The 20,244-nt window shown below is 42.7% G+C and overlaps 8 protein-coding genes across 8 annotated transcripts; 1 reads left to right on the top strand and 7 right to left on the bottom strand.

Annotated features, from left to right (window-relative positions):
• Positions 1-411: 411 nt before the first annotated feature.
• Positions 412-978, bottom strand: BJ212DRAFT_1480151 (uncharacterized protein; the record flags this gene model as incomplete). Its single annotated transcript, XM_041340024.1, has 2 exons — positions 412-855; positions 967-978. 2 exons carry the CDS (start codon positions 976-978, stop codon positions 412-414), a joined length of 456 nt encoding a protein of 151 aa, XP_041193828.1.
• A 1,201-nt stretch (positions 979-2,179) lies between these two features.
• On the bottom strand, positions 2,180-2,575 carry BJ212DRAFT_1480150 (uncharacterized protein; the record flags this gene model as incomplete). Its single annotated transcript, XM_041340023.1, has 1 exon — positions 2,180-2,575. One exon carries the CDS (start codon positions 2,573-2,575, stop codon positions 2,180-2,182), a length of 396 nt encoding a protein of 131 aa, XP_041193827.1.
• Positions 2,576-5,551: 2,976 nt separating this feature from the next.
• On the bottom strand, positions 5,552-6,137 carry BJ212DRAFT_1299125 (uncharacterized protein; the record flags this gene model as incomplete). Its single annotated transcript, XM_041332805.1, has 3 exons — positions 5,552-5,821; positions 5,876-5,930; positions 5,992-6,137. 3 exons carry the CDS (start codon positions 6,135-6,137, stop codon positions 5,552-5,554), a joined length of 471 nt encoding a protein of 156 aa, XP_041193826.1.
• A 1,592-nt stretch (positions 6,138-7,729) lies between these two features.
• On the bottom strand, positions 7,730-9,461 carry BJ212DRAFT_1576659 (uncharacterized protein; the record flags this gene model as incomplete). The annotated part of the gene is made up of 9 exons (XM_041342167.1): positions 7,730-7,882; positions 7,937-8,105; positions 8,153-8,249; positions 8,307-8,568; positions 8,620-8,729; positions 8,778-9,018; positions 9,069-9,200; positions 9,257-9,366; positions 9,419-9,461. The coding sequence occupies 9 exons, from the start codon at positions 9,456-9,458 to the stop codon at positions 7,841-7,843; spliced, it is 1,203 nt and encodes a 400-aa protein (XP_041193825.1). The 3' UTR covers positions 7,730-7,840.
• A 2,527-nt stretch (positions 9,462-11,988) lies between these two features.
• BJ212DRAFT_1480148 (uncharacterized protein) lies at positions 11,989-13,226 on the top strand (the record flags this gene model as incomplete). The annotated part of the gene is made up of 5 exons (XM_041340022.1): positions 11,989-12,168; positions 12,234-12,623; positions 12,718-12,942; positions 13,010-13,084; positions 13,143-13,226. The coding sequence occupies 5 exons, from the start codon at positions 11,989-11,991 to the stop codon at positions 13,224-13,226; spliced, it is 954 nt and encodes a 317-aa protein (XP_041193824.1).
• Positions 13,227-14,310: 1,084 nt separating this feature from the next.
• On the bottom strand, positions 14,311-14,608 carry BJ212DRAFT_1349786 (uncharacterized protein; the record flags this gene model as incomplete). Its single annotated transcript, XM_041335481.1, has 2 exons — positions 14,311-14,368; positions 14,418-14,608. A coding segment is annotated over one exon (189 nt), but the record flags the coding sequence as incomplete, so codon positions are not given.
• Positions 14,609-15,612: 1,004 nt separating this feature from the next.
• On the bottom strand, positions 15,613-15,890 carry BJ212DRAFT_1480147 (uncharacterized protein; the record flags this gene model as incomplete). Its single annotated transcript, XM_041340021.1, has 2 exons — positions 15,613-15,719; positions 15,779-15,890. 2 exons carry the CDS (start codon positions 15,888-15,890, stop codon positions 15,613-15,615), a joined length of 219 nt encoding a protein of 72 aa, XP_041193822.1.
• Positions 15,891-17,606: 1,716 nt separating this feature from the next.
• Positions 17,607-17,768, bottom strand: BJ212DRAFT_1269940 (uncharacterized protein; the record flags this gene model as incomplete). The annotated part of the gene is made up of 1 exon (XM_041330839.1): positions 17,607-17,768. The coding sequence occupies one exon, from the start codon at positions 17,766-17,768 to the stop codon at positions 17,607-17,609; it is 162 nt and encodes a 53-aa protein (XP_041193821.1).
• Between the last annotated feature and the right edge of the window lie 2,476 nt (positions 17,769-20,244).

Below are 20,244 nucleotides of genomic sequence, written 5' to 3'. Positions count from 1 at the left end.
CATCATCGCCATTGTCAGACTCAAGCTGGGTTATAGTGGTAGTTATGCAATGGACATACACTCAGGGATATTGATGTTAATGTTGATGTGCGTGACATGGATCTGATCACTGGTACTCAGCAGGGTCTCAGCAACAACAGAGACACTTGGTTAGTTTTATGTTTATTGGAAGTTTCATTGTATCTGTTAATTGTAATAAGCGCCCATGAGTGACAGTCAACGAGCAAGATCTGGTGAGCTGATGACTAATGTTCATGCTTCAATAAAAGCACTGTATGAACTCGAAAAATGATATTGGGATGGCTAGATATGGATTACATGTGTTTGAACTCAGTTATGAGGAGTATTGTACAGTAACAGTTAGTGGTGCAGGAAACATTTAATATCAAACACATGTGTCCAACTGACACATTACAAGAGTGTGTGATCCATTAAGTCCACAATTTTGTCTCTGATGATAGCATTAGCCTGGAACCTCTCCATCTCATCTTGAATGTGGAGGCTAATGAGGTCCTCTATCTCCTTCCTTTGAGTATTTGTCAGCCCATCAAGCTGCTCCATGTCGTCCATCTGGATGTCGAGTATTGCAGTGGTATATTGTACTTCCTCTTCCAAATTGTCAATACAGTCGCAATATCTCTCAAGGTCCTCCTCATATCTCTTTTTTATCTCCTCTACCTCTGCCTTATGCATTGTTATAGTTGCTTCAAGCTCCACATGACTATGGACCTGATCGCTCTCGAGATATGCGACGTGGGATTCCACTTGTTGAAGTGTCTCTTGCAACTGGACAGCGTGTTCCTTCCAAGTAGACTCTGGCTGTGGGGAGTGCGCTCCCAAGGTTGATTCAGTCTCCTGCCAATGAATACATCCATTAACAAGAGCAGTCAACAACACATATTAGTTGGTACTTACTGGTGATAGCACTTTGACTGATTCGGAACTAGATCACATCCATTTACTCACCCTCTCAGGCATATGGTCATCTGATGGGCTGTGCTTTGAGGTAGAGCAATACATGTGATCCAATGAATATGAAATACTGATAGTTGCTGACTGTCTACTCAGTACATAGACGACTAGCCTGGTGTGCTCAATCCATGAATGTCCATTATGTAAGCAATGCTTACTACTCACTTCACAACACTAATCCAGGGATGCACATGGAACAAGGTATGTGCACATATGCTCAGTGTCCTATGTTGCCCAAACATTTCTAACGTTGCCCCAGCACCTGCACACATTTAGTGGGCCATGAATTGACCACTCTCCCATCCGGACACATGTCCTGAAATGATCCATCAATACCGTCGCTGTCCATCCTCCTACAACATACTTTAACTGATCTTTATTCCTGTTGAAACACAGACACAAGTCAGCCGTCATTGTAAGTACTGTTTAGTTGTCTGGCGAGCACATGTAACAATGATATATTTCGGTCGAGGACTCCCAGAATGCAGACAACACTGCAAGTATTATCAGCAAGCTGGTCTGTAGAACTGTGTATTAGGAAGTCCCAGAAGCTGGACTACACCATCCAGATGCACAGGTGGGGTCCAGGTGTATAATCATATAGAGTACACTTTTTATCACATTTGTAATATTTTCACAATACAATTAACTTCACTCGATTTGCATTGATGTGCAGATATGCAAAAAGTCAATTGAGAGCTACGACAATGTACTGGAATCTATGCTACATGAACTCGCTCAATCTTGCAATATCTCACTCTATGTGGGTCACTAAAAATCAACTACAAGTCTCATCTGTCTCCCAAAATCTATGCACATATTGCCACAATATTTCCATTGTTTGTTGTTGATATGACTAGGACCGTTTCTCACTGGGATTAAACACCCAGGCAATCTTCTCACTTTTAACAAGTCCCATACTACTAGATACTAGATACTTGATGCCATAGGTACTCTATTTATGAAACATTAATGTTAGAAAAGAAACGAAAGTGTTTATATGAATTTGTCAATCAGAGCATTAATGATTTGTGAGATCAGTCGTTCATAGAGGAAGGGTCACAGTAATATGTAAAAGAAGTTCTATGCAAGTCATTCATAGGTGAATGGGTGCAACAGGTAGCAAATGACATTTTCACTATGAGATAAAGACATATGTCAAACAATCAGTCATTTGTAGGAGAAAGGGTGATGTGTACAGCAAAGATTACAAGTTAGTGCTGTCAAAGAGCTGAACAATGGTGTCTCTCATTGATGCAAGTGTCTCCCTGTGGTTCATACCATCTTGAACGCCTCTGCTAATAAACCCTTTGATGCCATTCTTGTAGCGATCATTGTCCACCTCTAGCCATTTGACATTGTCATTGAGGACATCCAGCATTGCCTGCTGAAATTGGACTTCTTCTTCCAATGCATCAATGCACTCCTGCTGCCTCTCAAGCTCCTCATCATGCTTTCTTTGCAACTCATCAACCTCTTCAAGATGTCTCATGCGCACCTCCTCAAGCTCCCCTCTTTCATGGAACCAATCGACCTCTAAATCTTCGACCTGATATTCAACTCGCTCCAACGTCTCGAGCAGCGTGTAGGTGTGCTCCCTCATGGTGCAGTCTTGTGCTGATGATGGACGGCAGTTGCATCAGTTGTCCTTTGTACCTGCAGTGTAGTTAGTGATATATATTTAACAATAATCTGAACATACCATTGTTGTCCCTTCAACCGACTCTAAATGAAGGCGCATTCATTTGCTTGCTTTTGTAGGTGTAAGATCAACATCAGCGCCATGTTTAGATCCAGAGAAGCACATGATAGATAGTGGTATGAGGTCAAAGTCAGCACGTTACTGACTACAGATAGCAGTTGGATTTGAAAGCAGAGGGGTGCAGGAATGTAACATTTGAATGTTGTATCAAACACATCTTAGGTAAGCACAAACACTATCTCTACATACTAACTCACATCGCTTATACATAGCTGATGCAATGATGGGTGATACTGTCATACAGGTATGTTTTGATTTCCATGATTGTATTATGTGTTTTCATTTTGTCACGCCTGCATTAACAACACATGTGATTCGCCTGCACTTACTCGCACTTGCATGGACTTGTTCGAACAATTCCTGGCCCTCATGCACTTGGGCTAGCTCCCATTAACTCACCTGTCACACAAACCTGTCCACATGCCTCTGCGCTCAGATGTATGTGCTTTTACCCCATGTATGTGTCTGTATCACAGTACAAATGCAAAAAATACGGTGCTAGAATCATTTCAGTATGTAACAGTACACCTTGATGCTGACTTAGTGATTATCATTGTCCAAAATCAGCTGGGGGAATACCAATCACTCAAGAAGGCTGAAGAGTGGCGCTGTCTTCTGACAATCACTCCAGTTGTTTTCCGGTGATCTGAGTGGTATTCTCATGATAGAATACCAGACACAGAGCCTCCAACACCACACTGTTGTCCCAGATTGCTCGCATAACTCCCCACTCACTGCATCCAGCCATTCCTGTGAACTGATGTCTGAATGTGCGCATCTCACACAATATCTGTCACTCTGGCTCACAATGGTCAAAGCTCTCTTGCCCATGACCACTTGCAATGTCTGCAGCTTCACATCCAACTCACCATCAACCATCAAGCCTCGATGGGTACAGCCAATATGAACAAGATGTTTGGTCCTCCGTATCCCAGGTGGCTTTTGCATTCGACTGGTGAAATGGCATTCTGGAACATGTTCATAGTACCCTCTTGCTCTTCCTGCTGGTACTCATTCATATGTAGGGATCATGTCACTGTTCAAATCACAGCTTCATTTATAGTCGGCGTTCTTGATGTCATTCCTCATGAGTTTGCAATGGTGCAGAAAATTGGGCTCCGATGATGGAATTCCTGCAATGCAACGGGATCTCTAGTAAGTCGTCATATTACCAGAGACAAATGCCCATGCATTTCCAGCACATTGACATTCAATATCCACTTCTCCTACACTGCAGGGGGCCCTTGGGAAGTGATTTTGGTCTTTGTCATATCCCACAATCCAGACCCACATTCCATCATATTCCCATGCCTTCCGAGCCTACGTCTGGACCACACTTCATATCCAACTCATTCCCAGATCCCCTTCTGCTGTGTGCTCCACACCTCAGCAGGATCAACTACACTCCAGATTTACCCCTGAGCTCCAGACCATCGGATCTCCACTGCTAGCCTGAACCATAACCCCCTGTCCCATCCACCCTATGTACACTCCATCCAGCAAGACATTTGGACTTCACCTCGTCTCAGATTCCAGACTCTATCCACCTTCTCATATCCTGGTCCTGTATCCACCTTGTCTTCCGGATCCCCAGATCTCCGGACCTCCAGATATTAACTCCGGACCTATTCCCACCCTCTGTCCAATATCCTGCGCCTATCCCCATTTAGGCATTCTCTGCCTTCCGGCTTTCAGTTACCTCTTGTTCCATCTTGCTTATTGATCCTTGTACAAGTCCTTATCTCCGAGTTCATTTACTTATGTTCCAACTTACTTACTAATGTGTTTCCACATGCTCATACATAGCCTTGCTCCTTTGCTTACTGATCCCCTCAGATACTGTTCAGTATATAACCCCTGTAGATACTCCTGTAGTTCCTTAGTCTGAATATCAACTTAGACTTGCCCAATCCTCTCTCGGACTTTGGTCCACCTAAGTCTCTCCTACCCATCAGGCCTAGGGATTGATTCCCTAGGCCGGAGCTCCACCTTTCCAGCACTTTCCCTCTTTCTGGACTTAGGTCCAATCCCTGTCTCTCCAACTCTACCTTAGGGTAGTCTACCTCTGTTTGCTTCTACATTGGACTTCGTCCGATGTAGCCCCTATTCCTTCCAGACCTCTGGCCCTCCTGTCCCTCGTACCTCTGGGCATCCTGTCCTTTGGATGTTCCATCCTCCTAACCCTCAGACATCCTATCCTCCTGTCCTCCTGTCCTCTGGACCTTTGGACCTCCTATCCTTCCATCCTGTTTCCTGTAGAAGTATTACCTTGCAGTGGGAACTCTCCTGAGCACTTCCTGTGTTCCTCTGGACATTTCCCACGCTCCTCCGGAAGTTCTCTAGTGCTCTCCAGCAGAGTAGCCAGCCTCCGGAAGTCCTCTGGACTTCATTGGACCATCATCGGACCTCATATGAAATGAAGGGCACATACTTGGGTAAGGGGCACAGCGTACGAGCTGAGGCCAAGCCCCTCTGAGTCAGTCTCTCTCCCCCTTGAGCAACATGGTTCTTAACAGTCTTGCGGATTGGGTGCCCATTGACATGGTTTCCAGTGCACTCAAACATCCACCAAAAAGATCTATGGATTACCAACTTATTTGACTGTGTAAGTTTACAAATTGTCATAACTCTTGTGCGACAGTCTCAAACCAATTGCAGGCAGGGAACAAACCATAAGGATATTTAGATAATAACCCTAACTCTCTTGTCCTTTCACTTTGTTGCTCATGATCTTTGATTTGCATTTACCCTTCTTCATTTCACTTTCCCTTGTCTTCACCTCCATCTCCTCAACATTCACACGCTTCATTGAGGCAATCAGCCTCTTCTGTTTTTTGACCCACTTCTAGCCTGCCTCCATTTCCTCAGGATCCTTTGGATCTCCTCATGCACAGCAACTGTACTGGGTGAGTCGTGTTTCTTGTTTTCTTCCTTTGCGAGCCATGTTGCTAATTCCACCAATCGATGTACTCGATTTTCGATTTGCTTTTCAGGCAGCTGTTTTGGATCATCTTTCACCTGAATGGTGAAGCGAGGAGGTGGTTGGGCATCCACGACTTCATTGATGGCAGCCAGGAACCTTAATATCTACAATTTTTATTAGCGTAAGTGTCAGGCTTTGGCAGTTGTTGTGATACTCACAACATTACATTGATATTTTCCAGCATGCCATGTGAAGGGTCCTGTTTTTTTACCCCTGTTCATTCACTTTACCCTTGTCCTGCGACATAAAGGATTCTGTTAGTTCTGCTACTCACTCCTCATCCCTGAACTGACACCTCTGGCAGATTCTCATTTTTTTGAATATGCGCTTCAGGATGAGAAATGTATAATAATTTGGATGAAGATCATAAACGTTAACACCATCGTCATTGGAAAGTTGGTTGAGGCCATCAACACACATGCTGGTGTGGTCACAGAACTTTTGCCAATGTCAAACAGCCCTCTACTAATCAAACTCCAATTGTTATTGCTGTGGCATGAGAATGTCACATGACATGAAGTTTATATACTGCTCTTTGGCAAATTTCATTCTTGCTTCCTTACCATTACCTTCATGGGTGGTTTTGCACCTCTATGGGTGTTTGCTGTCGATGATGGTGGCCACCTCCCCCTTCTTTATTCAACTCTTGTCATCCATATGCAAACCTTGGACTGTGTTGGGCAGCCCCTCATCTCTATGGGCATTTGCCATCAATGATGGTGCCATCTGATTGTCTGTTGGCTAGCATCATTATCACATTCTGGAGCAACCATTGGACTATGTTGGGTGGTTTCTCACCTGTATGGGCATTCACCATCTTTTTCCATTGTCCCATTCCTATGCCTCTGTTGTTTTCTTTTTGTCAGTGTGAGATTAGTAGTGTACTGTAGTATATGTGCAATTGTGTGATTCAAAAAATTTATATGGTCATAACAGAAATAGGTTTCAAACTTTTGAAAAACTTCTTTTTCTGGGCTGGTACATATCGTGGAGGGTACTTCCAGGATTTATATGAGCCAAGAATTAAAGAAATCAGTGGTTGGGTTGTGGAGATATGGTCAAAATACTGACTTTTTGACCTATCTGCTGTATTGTAATATTAATTCAGTATGGATGTCTTCCATATGGTCCAGGACCATTACCAATCGATTCCTACACTTCATAAACCCCAGGACAGCCATTTTTAGTATCAGCCTCAAGTTAAAACAAAGCACAGCAAGATATATGAGGCAGGAGGGGGGAGGAGGACCTTGCATATCTCAAGAACATGATTTTTCCAGGGAAAACAGACTACACCATCGTGATCAGACAGGTCAGGAGCCCCCATAAAACATATTCCTATATGACTGGCAAGTCATGGGAAGTCTGTAAAAATTGATCTTTGTGGGGAGTACCAGGAAAACTGACATAATCTCTATTGAGACATGCTGGAAATACTCTGGGACCATCTCCAATCAATTTATGTGATCATAAAACACTAGGAACTCCCTTTGATATATCAGTATTTACATAATATCAAGATATATGCTATAGGAGGGGGAGGGAGACCTTGCATATCTCAAGAACATGATTTTTTCTGGCAAATCTGGCTTGACCATCATGTTCAGAGGGATCAAAAACCCCCAGGGAGAATACTCCTGGAGGGCTGGCAAGTCATGGGAGGTCTAGAAAAATCGATCTTTGTGTGGGGGTATCAGGCAAGTTGACACATCACAATTCACATAGGCCAAAATGACTTTGAAACCATCTCTAATCAATTAATATGATCATAAAACATTGGGAACACCCTTTTATACATTGTATTGTATGCTGTTAAATCTGCACAAATATTATTTGTGTCGCCCCGAAACAAAAATGTGTGACCACTGAGAAAATGTGTGTCCCCCCAAAAAAATGTGTGCCCCCCCAAAAAAAAAATAGTGTTGCCCCAAGAAAAATATTATGTCACCCCCGAAAAAAAAAGTGCGATTCCAAATGGTTTGTATGCAACTAGAAGACTACTTGATACAATCCATAATTTCACTTTTTCTCCTCTACAAGTTGAGTCACCATTGCTTTAACATCACCTTCAATTGCAATTGCCTTGAGAAATTGATTGCAGTTCCTTGCCTGCAGACACCCTCTCAAGTGAGGGTTGTACCATGCTTGAACTTGGGTTGCATGCTCTGTCACACATGTTATCAATAAAAATATTGAATCACAAAGAGAGACAAACTTACCATGACTGTGTCAGTGGCACATTTCACCACCACCCTGAGTGAGACATCAACATAATTCCCACCAGAACTACAATCACTGTGAAGCTGGCATTGATCTGGATCCATGATACTATGAAGAGTAACCCAGTTCATTGCATATGGGGCATAGAGTTGGTCAGTGTGAATGGGGCTAGAGGTGACATCAAGAGCAACTCTAATGAGATGCAACACACTTACAATTTGTAGTTTTGAGAGATGTATCCCTCAGAGGGAGCCCGCTTAGCTGTTGAAAAGCAGAGAGGACCATTAGGTAAGTCCAGGGTATACCCAGAGTCTAGGTATCATATATGAGTCCCTATCATAGCATGGAGATTACATGTAAGACACTCACCTGAGCCATCACCTTTGATGGTCATGGAAGGCAGGCCTGCCCCATCAATTGCCTCAATACAGGATGCACTGACCTCAGCAGGGAGACTAGCTACCAGCAAATTCCAGCTCAAAGCAAAAATTCCTAAAGCATGAGAGTCCTTCTCCTGCCTTGCAGTCATCAAAAGCCTCTTATTGGTAAGGTTATTCACTAGACCAAAGACACATGCATGGCAGGGACCTGCATTCCAGCCAAACTGAATCAGCTCCCCCCCATGAGTAGGCTATCCAACCTGTCAGAAACATATACTGAATTGAGATGAGAAAAAACTCACCCTGACTCCCTTGCAGTCATTGACAGCCTCATTGATGATATTGTTGACATAAGTCAACAGGTCAGGATGCTGGCTACACCTCCCATGGAGTACAGCAAGCGAGACCAAACCTATATACTAAACAAGTCAGACATGAAAGACAAAAAGACCATTCATACCATTGGAATCAAAGAAAATAATGCTTTCATCTGGTTCGATCACATACCAAGAACCATCAACAGGAACAGAAAGGGTGGAACTCCCACTGTCAACCAGATCCTCATTGCCACGGTCCACTAAAAGAGTGCCCTGCTTAAAGCTGGTGTCATCAAAGTGATCACAAATGTCCACTTTGACCATACCAGTGGCTGCAAGAGACTGGGCTGTCAGTGGGGTAGCATGTAGGCCAAGAGCCTTTGCCTATCAAGTACAGTGTAAAATAATTCAGCAACAGCAGAGAGAACACTCACAATGGTTTGTTTCTTAGAGCGAGCCACATTCCCCTTTCTGTGGTGATGGAGGGAATACTCACTGAGAGCCTCCTTGAGAGATTCTGGCACCAATGCAGCATTCTTGGTAGCCAGGAGCTGCAGATGACTAGCCTGGATATACAAACACTCAGATCTTAGCATAGATATTGTAATAGAAACATACTTACAGATTTTGCAAGGCCTGGATCATCCCCAAAAGCAAGAAGATCCTTATCAAGATCTGATCTAATCTTAAGTGCATACATAAAGCATGTACTTCCAGCTAGATGCTCAAAGTCTATGCACCACCAGTATATTAGCCTAGATAATGATGGTAAAAGATCACATACATTGTCTCAGATGGGTAGGATTTCTTGATTGTGAGGCCATGGTGGTGGTTGAAAGTGTAGTGGTCAGCAGCAGAATGGCTGACCATTTTCGCAATTTTACATTTATGCTTTTTTGATTTTTTGACATGAAATCCTGGCTTCTATGCAACAACCTACTGTCACACCCACAGTTTTGAGCTGAAATATGAAGTGACTGCTCTTATGACCCCCTTGATAATCCTCTCCTCAACCTCAAGCCCATCTAATTCTATCATTGCATCAACCATAGCTTGTCTGCATGCAATATTCATACCATCAGGTAATGAGGCCTCGATGATGAGTTGGAGGGTCTGTGCCAGTGGGAGTGGGTTTGTTGGGTGGAGGATCACATGAGCTACTTTCTTCCACCAGAATCCCAACCATGCCTCCTTGCACCGGCTATGTAAGTGAGTCAAGCAGCTGAAAGATAGTGAAACAAGGAGTGAGGGTGGGTAAGCTGCCAATGCTCGTCATTTTTGCTCTATCACCTCTGTTGCCTGAGCAATAATTGTATATACTTTGAATCCCATCTGAGCAGCCTCAGTATTGGTAGTGTTCACAAGTGACAGCGATATGATCTCACAGATTGCTGGAGTGATCCACTGGGGTATGGAATATAACTGAGCAAGTTCCAGTCTGCGAGTAGGCTGCAGGGCGAGGTTTTCCAGCCCATCAATAGCGAACTTGATGCTATTGCTCATCATTCACAGGTGCGAAACCTTAAGGATAGCAACAAGCAATTGTTCCTCAAGTGGTGGAGGAATCGAGCTGCTAGAACACACCAATTAAGCCACTCTATAATATACAATCTATATCATGGCTACACATACATGTGGTAAACCCAGTTGAGAAAATATGTAAAGTCCTCCTCTGAGATCTGATGTAGGACAATGGGAAGCTGCTCTGTACCATCAGTATCATAACCTGATGGCATAGCCAAAATTGCTTCCAAAGCAGGAGAATGCTGAACAAGTACACCTCGATGTACACAAAATAAGGTATTGCTAGCCTGTGGTAGAAGTAATCCAGAACCAGCCAGAAATTGAGCAAAACTTGAGAGACATTCACTTTAGAACTTACTTGAAAGACAATGTTTCCATCTCTGAACCAAAACTCACCATGCCTGTGAGGAACTAATCTCTGATCAACATCTATGGTGGATAAGAGCTTCAGATAGTACTAGGTGGGCTTGTATAATGGCCAGATGAACTTCATACTGTCTCACCCACCATGGATTGACCAAATCAACAACAGTAAACACTTGGATGATTACATAACAAATATTGGTCAAAGTGCTGTGTTAACCTGACTCAAGCTACAATGGATCTACCTCCATTACCACAACCTATTGATGGCTCAGGTGTCTGGCCTGATCATCTGCATCAAGCCCATGACACTCTGTTCTATATCTATCATCATGCATTACAAGCACTCCAGACTTGCAGCGAACTGCACCACATACATTTTCATGCTGAGGCCATTGCCAATAATGCCATACCACTACTATGTGCACTGGAGAATTCTTCTTCAGTAGAGGGCATTTCTATGTCCTGGGTTCTTCAAGTCACAGCAAGACTTGGAATGCTACTGAAGCAGCTGCAGCAGGCTGAAACAACAGCACAAGGAGGGTAAGCCTACCATATTTACTGCAGTAGTTCTAATATCTAGTCCTTTGCCAGTGAAACATCGAATATTTCAGTTCCACAGCCAATCACTACTGAACACACCAGAAAACCAGGGAGACCATGTAAGGTGCCAAATGTTCAGTTGTTGCATGAATTTGCCTCTCCTGGTCACCATCTACAACAAACCAAACTTGCATGAGTCATGGGTATTCACCATAATACTTTGTGCTCCTACTTGAAGCAGAACAATGTTAGTTACAAGTATAGCTTAATCTCAGATGCTGACCTGGATCATGCTGTTTGGGAGTTTCATCAGATGAAACCAAATTCTGGAGTTTGCTATCTTACTGGCCATCTATGACAGCTGGGCTTGTGGATACAGCAGCAGCATATTACTGCCTCTATCCACCATGTTGATCCCTTAGGAACTGTCCTCCGACAACGCACTATGATTCAAGGGCAATAGTACAAGGTTTCACAGCCAAATGCTCTGTGGCACATGGATGGTCACCATAAGCTGATTCATTGGGGTGTTGTAATCCATGGTATCATTGATGGGTATTGTCGCACAGTAGGCTATTATTCTTGACTAGCCACCCATACCTGATAGATATTGACTTTTAGATGGTTGCCATTCATCCTGCACAAGCAATAGTGCATCCACAGTGCTTGAGGTGTTTTTGAATGCAGTCACTCTCTGTGGTACACCTTCAAGAGTATGAGGTGATAGAAGTGGAGAAAACAAGAAGGTATCAGTTTATATGATCATGACTAGAGGGCCTAACTGTGCAAGCTTTATGTGGGGATCATAAGTAACCACACTTTAATTGCTTACATTAGTTGTTCTAAAATCTGCTGCTTGCTAGATCAACTCACAACAGCAGGATTGAATGATCCTGGGTTGAGGTCAGCACTCAATTTGCTCACATGTGGCATGCATTTTTCTACTGGCTTGAGAGGCTTCATGGACTCGATGTATCTAATGCCCAGCATCTTTGGCTATTACATGAGCTGTTCCTCAGACAGATCGAGTCTGACTGCAACACATTTCAAGCTGAATGGAATGTACACCCTATCTCTGGAGAAGGACATGATCAGAGCCCAAATGTATGTCATCTAAGAGCTCAGACACAGCCAGCTAAATAAATTGATTTTGATTTTGTATCTATCAGGATATGAGGCTTATGGGCCAGCTCAAGCATGGACTATATGCTGATGATTGTGAAGGAGTCCATCCTGATATCATCAGACAATACTATGGAACTGCAGGAAGGCCTATTCATCATGCACCCCATCAAACTGGAGCAGGTCATCCCTCAGATGAGGTATACTCAGCTTCTGGATCTACTGATGGAGAATTGGATGATGAAGAATCAGAAGAGGAATGGGAAGATATTAATGATGCAGAGGACATTGGTACAGAAGATCTACAAGAGCTTCCCCAGCTTATCGCTGCAGATCATGATGCCCATTTTCACCATAAGCCTGTCCATGTCCCAAAACATGACAGTCCTTTTTGCTCTGCTACTCTTTACAACACCTTTCATCAAGCCCTTGATCAAGTATGAGAGGCAGAGCATATCCCAGATGGATTTGGTATTCTTCCACATGAATGGGATGATGACGAGTATCCTTCACATGAAATAATTTGATCAGGATGACAATGGTTCCAATTCGCATTTTTCTACCTTGGAGTCTAAGCAGATGGAAACCTCTGGAAAATCAAGCTCAACACTAGCAGTTAACTCAATTCTGCAGGAATTGCTCAGAGGTTCAGCTGGATCTTCAGCTGCCTACAGAAAGGCCAATAGCGAGGCCAACCAAGGTTTAAAGTCTGCTTCTCAATCGCACAGCAGGTCTAAGGCCCAGATGGTCTGCAAAGTAAGTGCCAGCATGTTTAAAAAGGAGTTGTTGCTTATGCCATGGACTTGGAATACTTGTTTACTAGTCAAAGTCAGCTCGTCCTCTTGACTTCCAGTTTATAGCTGGTGAAATTGTTTTCATTCCTTGTGGGACAACACAGGTAAGTAGTTGATATTGTGACTACTATTGGCTGAGATTACTGATTCTAACCTTGTTAGCCTAAGAAGACCTCACATTCATACATCCCCCTTCTGACACCTGTTCTTCACAATCCTCAAATGCCAACTCTGGTGGAAGTCTAGACTCTTGAAGTCATGAGACTAGTGATCACAGATCATGTTGATGGTATTGTCATCAGCAAGAACTGGTCTTTCATGCTCTTTGACCTCAAGCTTCGCAAATTTTTCCCATGACTCTTCCTTTATCTCGATGCCTTGCCAAAGTTGCCTAATCCAGATTATGAGGAGCACCAAGATGAGATCTTTCAATATCTGCCCCAATACTATCTTTGTGTCAAGGAGAAGCAAAGAATTGTAATCCCTTCTGGTATCCAATTCCCTGATGGATCATTGGTGGCATGAAATGCAAGGACAAATAAGAGAGGTGGATTTTGAGAAAATGTGGTCATTCTAGGTCAGTCCTTAGTTCATTCACTTCACACAGACTACTGATAGCTTATTTCTTAGCCACTTGCCAGAGCATCCCAACATCAGTGTTACAAGGATGGGTGAAATCAAAAGGGAAGGATAAGATGCCCTCTCTCCCATCTAGATCAGCATCTCATGATCTCACCAAGTCTAAGAGCATATCTGATGACTCAGATGATGACTCCTCATCTGAGTCAAGCTTATCTGAGCCCCCAAAAAAAAGCAAATATTGTTGAGGTACAGTCCATTGGTTTTGTTTGTTGATTGTCAATAGACTCATGACAAACATCAGTATTGACAGGAACTGATGATGAGATCCTGCCAGCATCAGACTCCGAAAACTTATCCAAATCAGCCACTATAGTTGACTTAACTGCAAGTGACAATGAATACCCTGATAACTTCTTCAGTTCCTTCAGGCTAGACAATAATGAGGTTGTAGCTGAGCCAGAGGTAGCAGTGGAGGCTGACCTTGCCCCTTTCGAGCCTTTTGAGTCACCTGGGCCTGTCTCGACACCCTCATCACAGACTGGTGAAATTTTTACAACACCAACCTTACAGGCCTCTGGGTCTTTTTTTATTGATCCCAGTCTTGATAACCTATGGGAAGGAAATCATCTCTTTGATTTCTAGGTCCTATCATTTAATTTGTAATTATTTTGCACCTATATCATCCAAGTCATACCCAACTTCCTATCACAAACTGACACTACAGATTTATCCCTCCTTTTAAATGCACTTTTCTATTGTGGTTTATATTCTGTTAATTGTACATAGTAACTGTCTCTTACTACAATCTTTTTAATTGATTTATTTCTTGTAAGTCCAAGTGGAAATGAGCCTTACCATGATAAAAAAAACATACAAAAATTGTCAGAATCATACTTTGTTTTGGGGGGAGACATAATATAATTTTGGGGCGACACATTTTTCTTGGGGTGACACAAATTTTTTCAGGGGGCACACATTTTTCCCAGGGGTCACACATTTTTGTTTTGGGGGGACACAAATAATATTTGTGCAGATTCAACAGCATAGTATTGACATGAAATCATGCCTCTGGGCACAGTAGGTAGGGGGAGGGGGTGGCATGATGCATGACTCTGGGATATGATTTTTTTCATACCAAACTAGTGTTGCCATCATAATCATATGACTCAATAACCCCAGAAACAAGTTTTATTTGAAGTCAGGCAAGTCATATGAAGGCTGAAAAAATCAATTCAGTGGCACTGCTTACATAAGCAAAAGCGGTCAACTTGAACATGACTTTGACAGATCAAATTGTTGCTGCTGCCAGATTTATGGGCCTTGTCACCCTTTTATGAGCATCCCATGCTTTTTGACTTTGTGGTTCTGAGGGCTTTGGTTGTTGGTTCAACCCCTTCATGGGGATCACACTGTTGTTAACAGTGGCCAATGTTCACTTCCAGGGGCTTTTTTGCACTGGGCAGAACATTTTTGCTTGCTGATTCTACTTCTTTCTCAGGCTGATTCTTTGTATATTCATTCTTATTAGTCCCATATCCTACAGTATATAAACTGGTATCGATAAGGTAGTTGATAACTTACTCTAAAAATATTTTAGGAACTCTCAGATCAGCCAATGGGAAAACTGCAATTCTCTGCACACATTCACCAGGCTTGTTGACAGCTTTCCAAGAAATAGAGTGAGAAATAAAAGGTGAGAAGAGGAGGTCACTCCAGGTCACAGACATGTCATCACTGTGCCCACTAACAGAAGGTGAGATGTAAGAAAGGTGATCTCAGAACCAGAATCCACTTGTCTTGTTCATCACTGTTCCCACTAACAAATGGTGAGATGTGAGAAAGGCAAATGTGGTGAGGTGAAAATGGAGGCAGAAGGAAGTGCCAGTTTGAGTACTCCTCAAATTCATTTATTGAAATATTTGACCACTTCTCATACCTTGCTGTGAAGTTGACCTTCATTGGATACTGGCACCCATTCACTGATTGGTCTGCCTCAGTGGGAGATGACAAAGGGACTGATTGCACCACTGCCATAGTAACATACTGCTTTTTAAAAAGAGCATGCAGATTGCTCTTCTGCATCTTGATATGCAGTTGCAGTGACATCATCACTGCAGTCACTGTATAGCCCATAGTATGAGATGCGGGGGTCAATAACTTTAGAATAGAATAGATGATTAACTAGCAAAACTGACAGGCAGTAACAGGCAACATACTCAAAGCCCAGACATAGAAAGGTGACTTGTCAATCTTGAAGTAATAATCACTGGATTTATCACAAGTGTTTGTTGGATCAGGTCCAGAATGAGTTGTTGCAAAATAAGACATATGGATACTGCATGAATCAAGCTGAGTCTCATTGTTTATACATGATAAACAAACATGTACTTACACCATATTATGGCCATATATGGCCATACAGATATGGCAGCATATGATACCTTGACACCCACACCCTGTAACCATCAGCTCAAGGTCTAAACAGTGAATGGTGTGGGTATGGTGACCTCATTATGGCCCCGTAAAGTCCCATCATACAGCCTACAGTGAACAGCTCTAATGTGAATGCCTGTCCGCCATCACACTAGTGTATCTCTGTCCCATCTCAGCTTCTACATGCAGTCTTGGTCTGCAGCCTGTGCTTCTGTGAGGCAAAGTAAGCTCAATTAGTTGGAAACTAGCACTGAATCAGCACTCCAATGAAATTAACTACTATTAGAAGCAGTGCCATTGGGTACATCGGGATGAGTACAAGCATATCTGTTGTGACATCAGCTGAGTATGCTCCTCCGAATGTCTTGAAGTAATATCTCTTCTTCTTCCTAGTTTGCCTGCACTTAAAACTACATCCTTAGCAGGAATGTGGCTGAATGGATGATCACAAATGAGTCTAAGGAGCTCATCCTCCATCCTCCTGGTCCTCAGGATACTCATTGGGATACTTATGCCCATACCCATGCTCATATCTCCCTCCTGAACCACAATATAGACCACTTAGAGGGTGCCAATAGCTCTCAATGTATCCCTCAAATCCATTGTGAGAGTCACAGTATGGAGCATCATGATACCCGCCATTGTGATACTGAGGCTGAGAACCATGAGAGGGCAGAGGGGACTGAGAGCCATAAGGGGGGGCATGCTGCATACATTGATCACAATAACCATGCTGGTAATCAGGTGAACACACATCTAAATATGAGGCAGAGGGAACAACCAACCACATGAGGTTTGCAGTGATGATGCCTGCACACTCGGCGGTTTCCCATATCTAAGATGTGCAAAGGGTAGAATAAAGGGTAGGAAAGCAAGAGGACAGGAAGGACAATTCATGTGACAGTCAAAGAATGAGATGGACATGTAAAGTTACAAGACAATGAAAGATAAGACATTAAGTGGGTATATAAAAATAAAATTTGGTGGGTACTAACAGGTTCACTGAGCCACCAGCTCGGGGTTTGTGTAGATTCAACACAAGAGTAATGGAATGTGTCTTGGAAGACAGGGTCCCAGAAGTTCTATGTGGCTGATATGAGAACATCAGACAGTCTATGAGAGTGGTGAAGGATGAACATTTGCAATGATACTGTGCAATTCAGCATAGAGACCAGTCCTACAGGCAGTGTGAGTTAATGCTGAGCAATATATGGGAGGTATTTAAATCAGTGTCCAGTGATTTCTTAAACAACCATCAATTAGGCGTTTCAGATACTTTACCAAAGTATGACTCATGGGTTAGTCAGAGTCTACAGAGAGGAAAATGTTGAGTACTAGAATAAAAAACCGAAAGGGAATGTCTGGGGGTCCAATGTGGACCTCCTGCAGCTCAGCTTCTGCTTTGCCCTCAATGAGCTCCTTGATGGCATCATTACTCAATCCTTTGATAGAGGATTCATCCAGGGTACAATCCATGCACTCAATAAGTATATCATATTTCGTGAGAATGACAATGATGGGGACATTGAACAAAGGGTGAGTTTCTACTTAGGCGGTGTGATAAGCATTGATTAATGTACTGTTTATATGTAGAGCTGGTGGGCGGAAAAGCTAAAGGAATCTGGTTAGAACAAGGAGGAAGGTATAATGGATGACTTGGTAGGGAAGCCATGTGATGATGTCAAGAACAGGGTGTGTGAAGCGCATGAGGATGTCACTGATATTTGCGCTGTACAGTACTGATTTGAGCATAGGCAAAAGGACTGCGTGCATGGCTGGTCAATGGTTTACAGGTAGAAACTGATTGGAGCCGCTCGAATGAATGCCAATATGATGCAGCACCCAAACAGCAAGGACCTGATAAAAGGCCAGGTGCTCCCCAGCGCTCATGTAAGAAACCTCCAACCAATGCTTCATCCCCTCCTTCCCTTCCATCCAAGTGGAAATGCACTTTGGTTAGGAATGATGATTTCGACCTTCCATGGGACTTTCCAATGTTCTCACTTTGTGGCCTGTTGGAGATAGAATTTGACTCCAGCCCTCACTTTCACCTACTGGCCCTGCCCTTCCTTCATCTATGCAAATGATAGTTATCCAGTATGCTTATCTTGCTGTGTTTTTTTCATCTACTAAGTAATTTTTTACTTGATCTTGTCCAGCATTAAGTAGAGAAGTACTGCATCACATCAACACCCTCTGTACAGCACAGTCGCAAGGAGTGATGGGATAATTTAGTTATGAGCTACTCTACTACTTGGGATCAGTCGTACATCATTTGCATTATCAATTGTGCAAATAATATTACTGTTGAACTTCTACCACTCTGGCTGAGTGCAGGCTCTGTGGACACAGGGCACTGGCCTCATATGGAGGCACTCTGGTAACCCATTCATGACTGTTACTCCACTCTTTATCCATTATTTCTTCTTGATTTCATCATAGGTGAGGCAGTTCTTGCATCTGTTCTTTATTCCACTCAGCTGCTTTTGTTTATTATTGGAATGACACCAAACAGAGGTGCTCGTGCTAGTTATTTTCTATGGCAAGTTATTAACCTTGTGGGGCTTTTGTGGGGCAGTACAAATGCTATGACAAGACCTTGGAATCACGGTGCGCATGCACTGATCTGCAACCAGCTGCACAATGTGATGGTGGTACTATGCTACTAGCACATAGCTGACCTTCATGGTCAAGTAACAAAGCCCTCGCCCTGAAAGACACTACAATGTTGTCAAAGGTAAGTCATTCTTGTCATCAGATGAGGCTCCACTTATTTTCTCTGGCACTTTAGCGAGATCATCTCTTCATCTCTGTTGAAAATGTATATGTTGACAGTTTCCGTGCATGATGATGACAGCCGGCAGTTGTTGTAGTAGTACTCCTTAAGTAATGATGATGACTTACCCAACTTACAAAAGTAGCTAGCATGAAATTACTGCCTTTGTTCAGTGTCGCTCCAATAATAAACAAAAGCAGCTAAGTGAATTTTCTAGATTCTGGCCTATTGACATGAAGATAGCTATAAGGGCAAGATTGATTTTGTCACGTGGTCATTTTTTCTTACAAATCTGCTTAGGAAGATTATATGCAAGCAAGGTGAAGGTCAGCAATGCTTGGGCAATGCTGAACCTTTATGTTCGTTTGATTACCGATCAGAGAGTGGCACAGTTCATCCAGATCCATCACCAGTCATGATCCCTCCCCTTCCACTTGAAATTCAGCAGAAGATATTGTCTCTAGCTACTCACTCCAGATGTGCTGCTGTCCTGCATGATTTGGGAATCATGCATGGACATGACTACTAGGTAGCCCCCTAAAAGACAAAGTCTGTTAGCTTAGGCATCAAGCTAGTCAACCCATACCTTGGTTTCAAACCTTGGTCAAATAGTTCAGTTTCCCCTCTGTGATTCATGAATTTATTATATCTTGAAGAAAAGTCATTTGTGAGATTGGAATCACATAATGACCTAGTTGATATTGTGAAGCAAGAAGGTTAAGGTATTACCTTGCCTTTGGCTTATTCAATGTGGCTAGAGAAAACCATAGAGAAAAGTTCAAAGCCTAACAAAAACCTATCTAAAAAGCCTGTGTTTTGTGTCTTGTTATTGTATTATTATTTCTGAGTTGTTTTCTCTAGTATTTCCTTGATTTATTTTTCTATTGGGATGCTCTGACCCATCAGATACTTCACAAAATTGTACCTACAGGGTATGATGTCATATGGCTCCACAGATACTCCTGCAAGTATTCTGTTGAAAGTTATGATGTCATGATGATGTCATTTGTTCTGGAATGTTCTGCTCCACTTGCTAGAATGTTCTGCTCCACTTCTGATGTCATTGCTCCGCTTTTTTACTTACATAATATTCCCACACAAAATGTATATAAGGAGGGCCCATTCTCCCCCCCCAAAAAATAGGATCTCCCACTTGCAATCATTTGAATCTCAGTTTGAGCTACTCACTGTGAAGATTGTTGCTTACAAAGAAAGCCCCTTTGAAGTACCAAGTGCAGGGAAAAGACATTCCCTTGAGATTACATAAGTTTCTTATGATATAAACTTAGTTTATTTGAGACCAGCTTCTCACCTAGTTTCTGATATTGACCAACATGAGCTTTGGTCAATCTGTTCATTTGTGAGACCCACTTCTCACCTAGTTTTCTGATATTGACCAACACAAGCTTTGGTCAATCTGATCATTTGTGAGACCAGTTTCTCACCACTCTGTGCCTATTTGACCAACCAGTC

The sequence above is a fragment of the Suillus subaureus genome (assembly GCF_016647635.1).
Source record: "Suillus subaureus strain MN1 chromosome Unknown BJ212scaffold_13, whole genome shotgun sequence".
NCBI lineage: Eukaryota > Fungi > Basidiomycota > Agaricomycetes > Boletales > Suillaceae > Suillus > Suillus subaureus.
The sequence above is the reverse complement of the archived record's forward strand: the minus strand, read 5'-3'. Positions and strand labels throughout refer to the sequence as shown.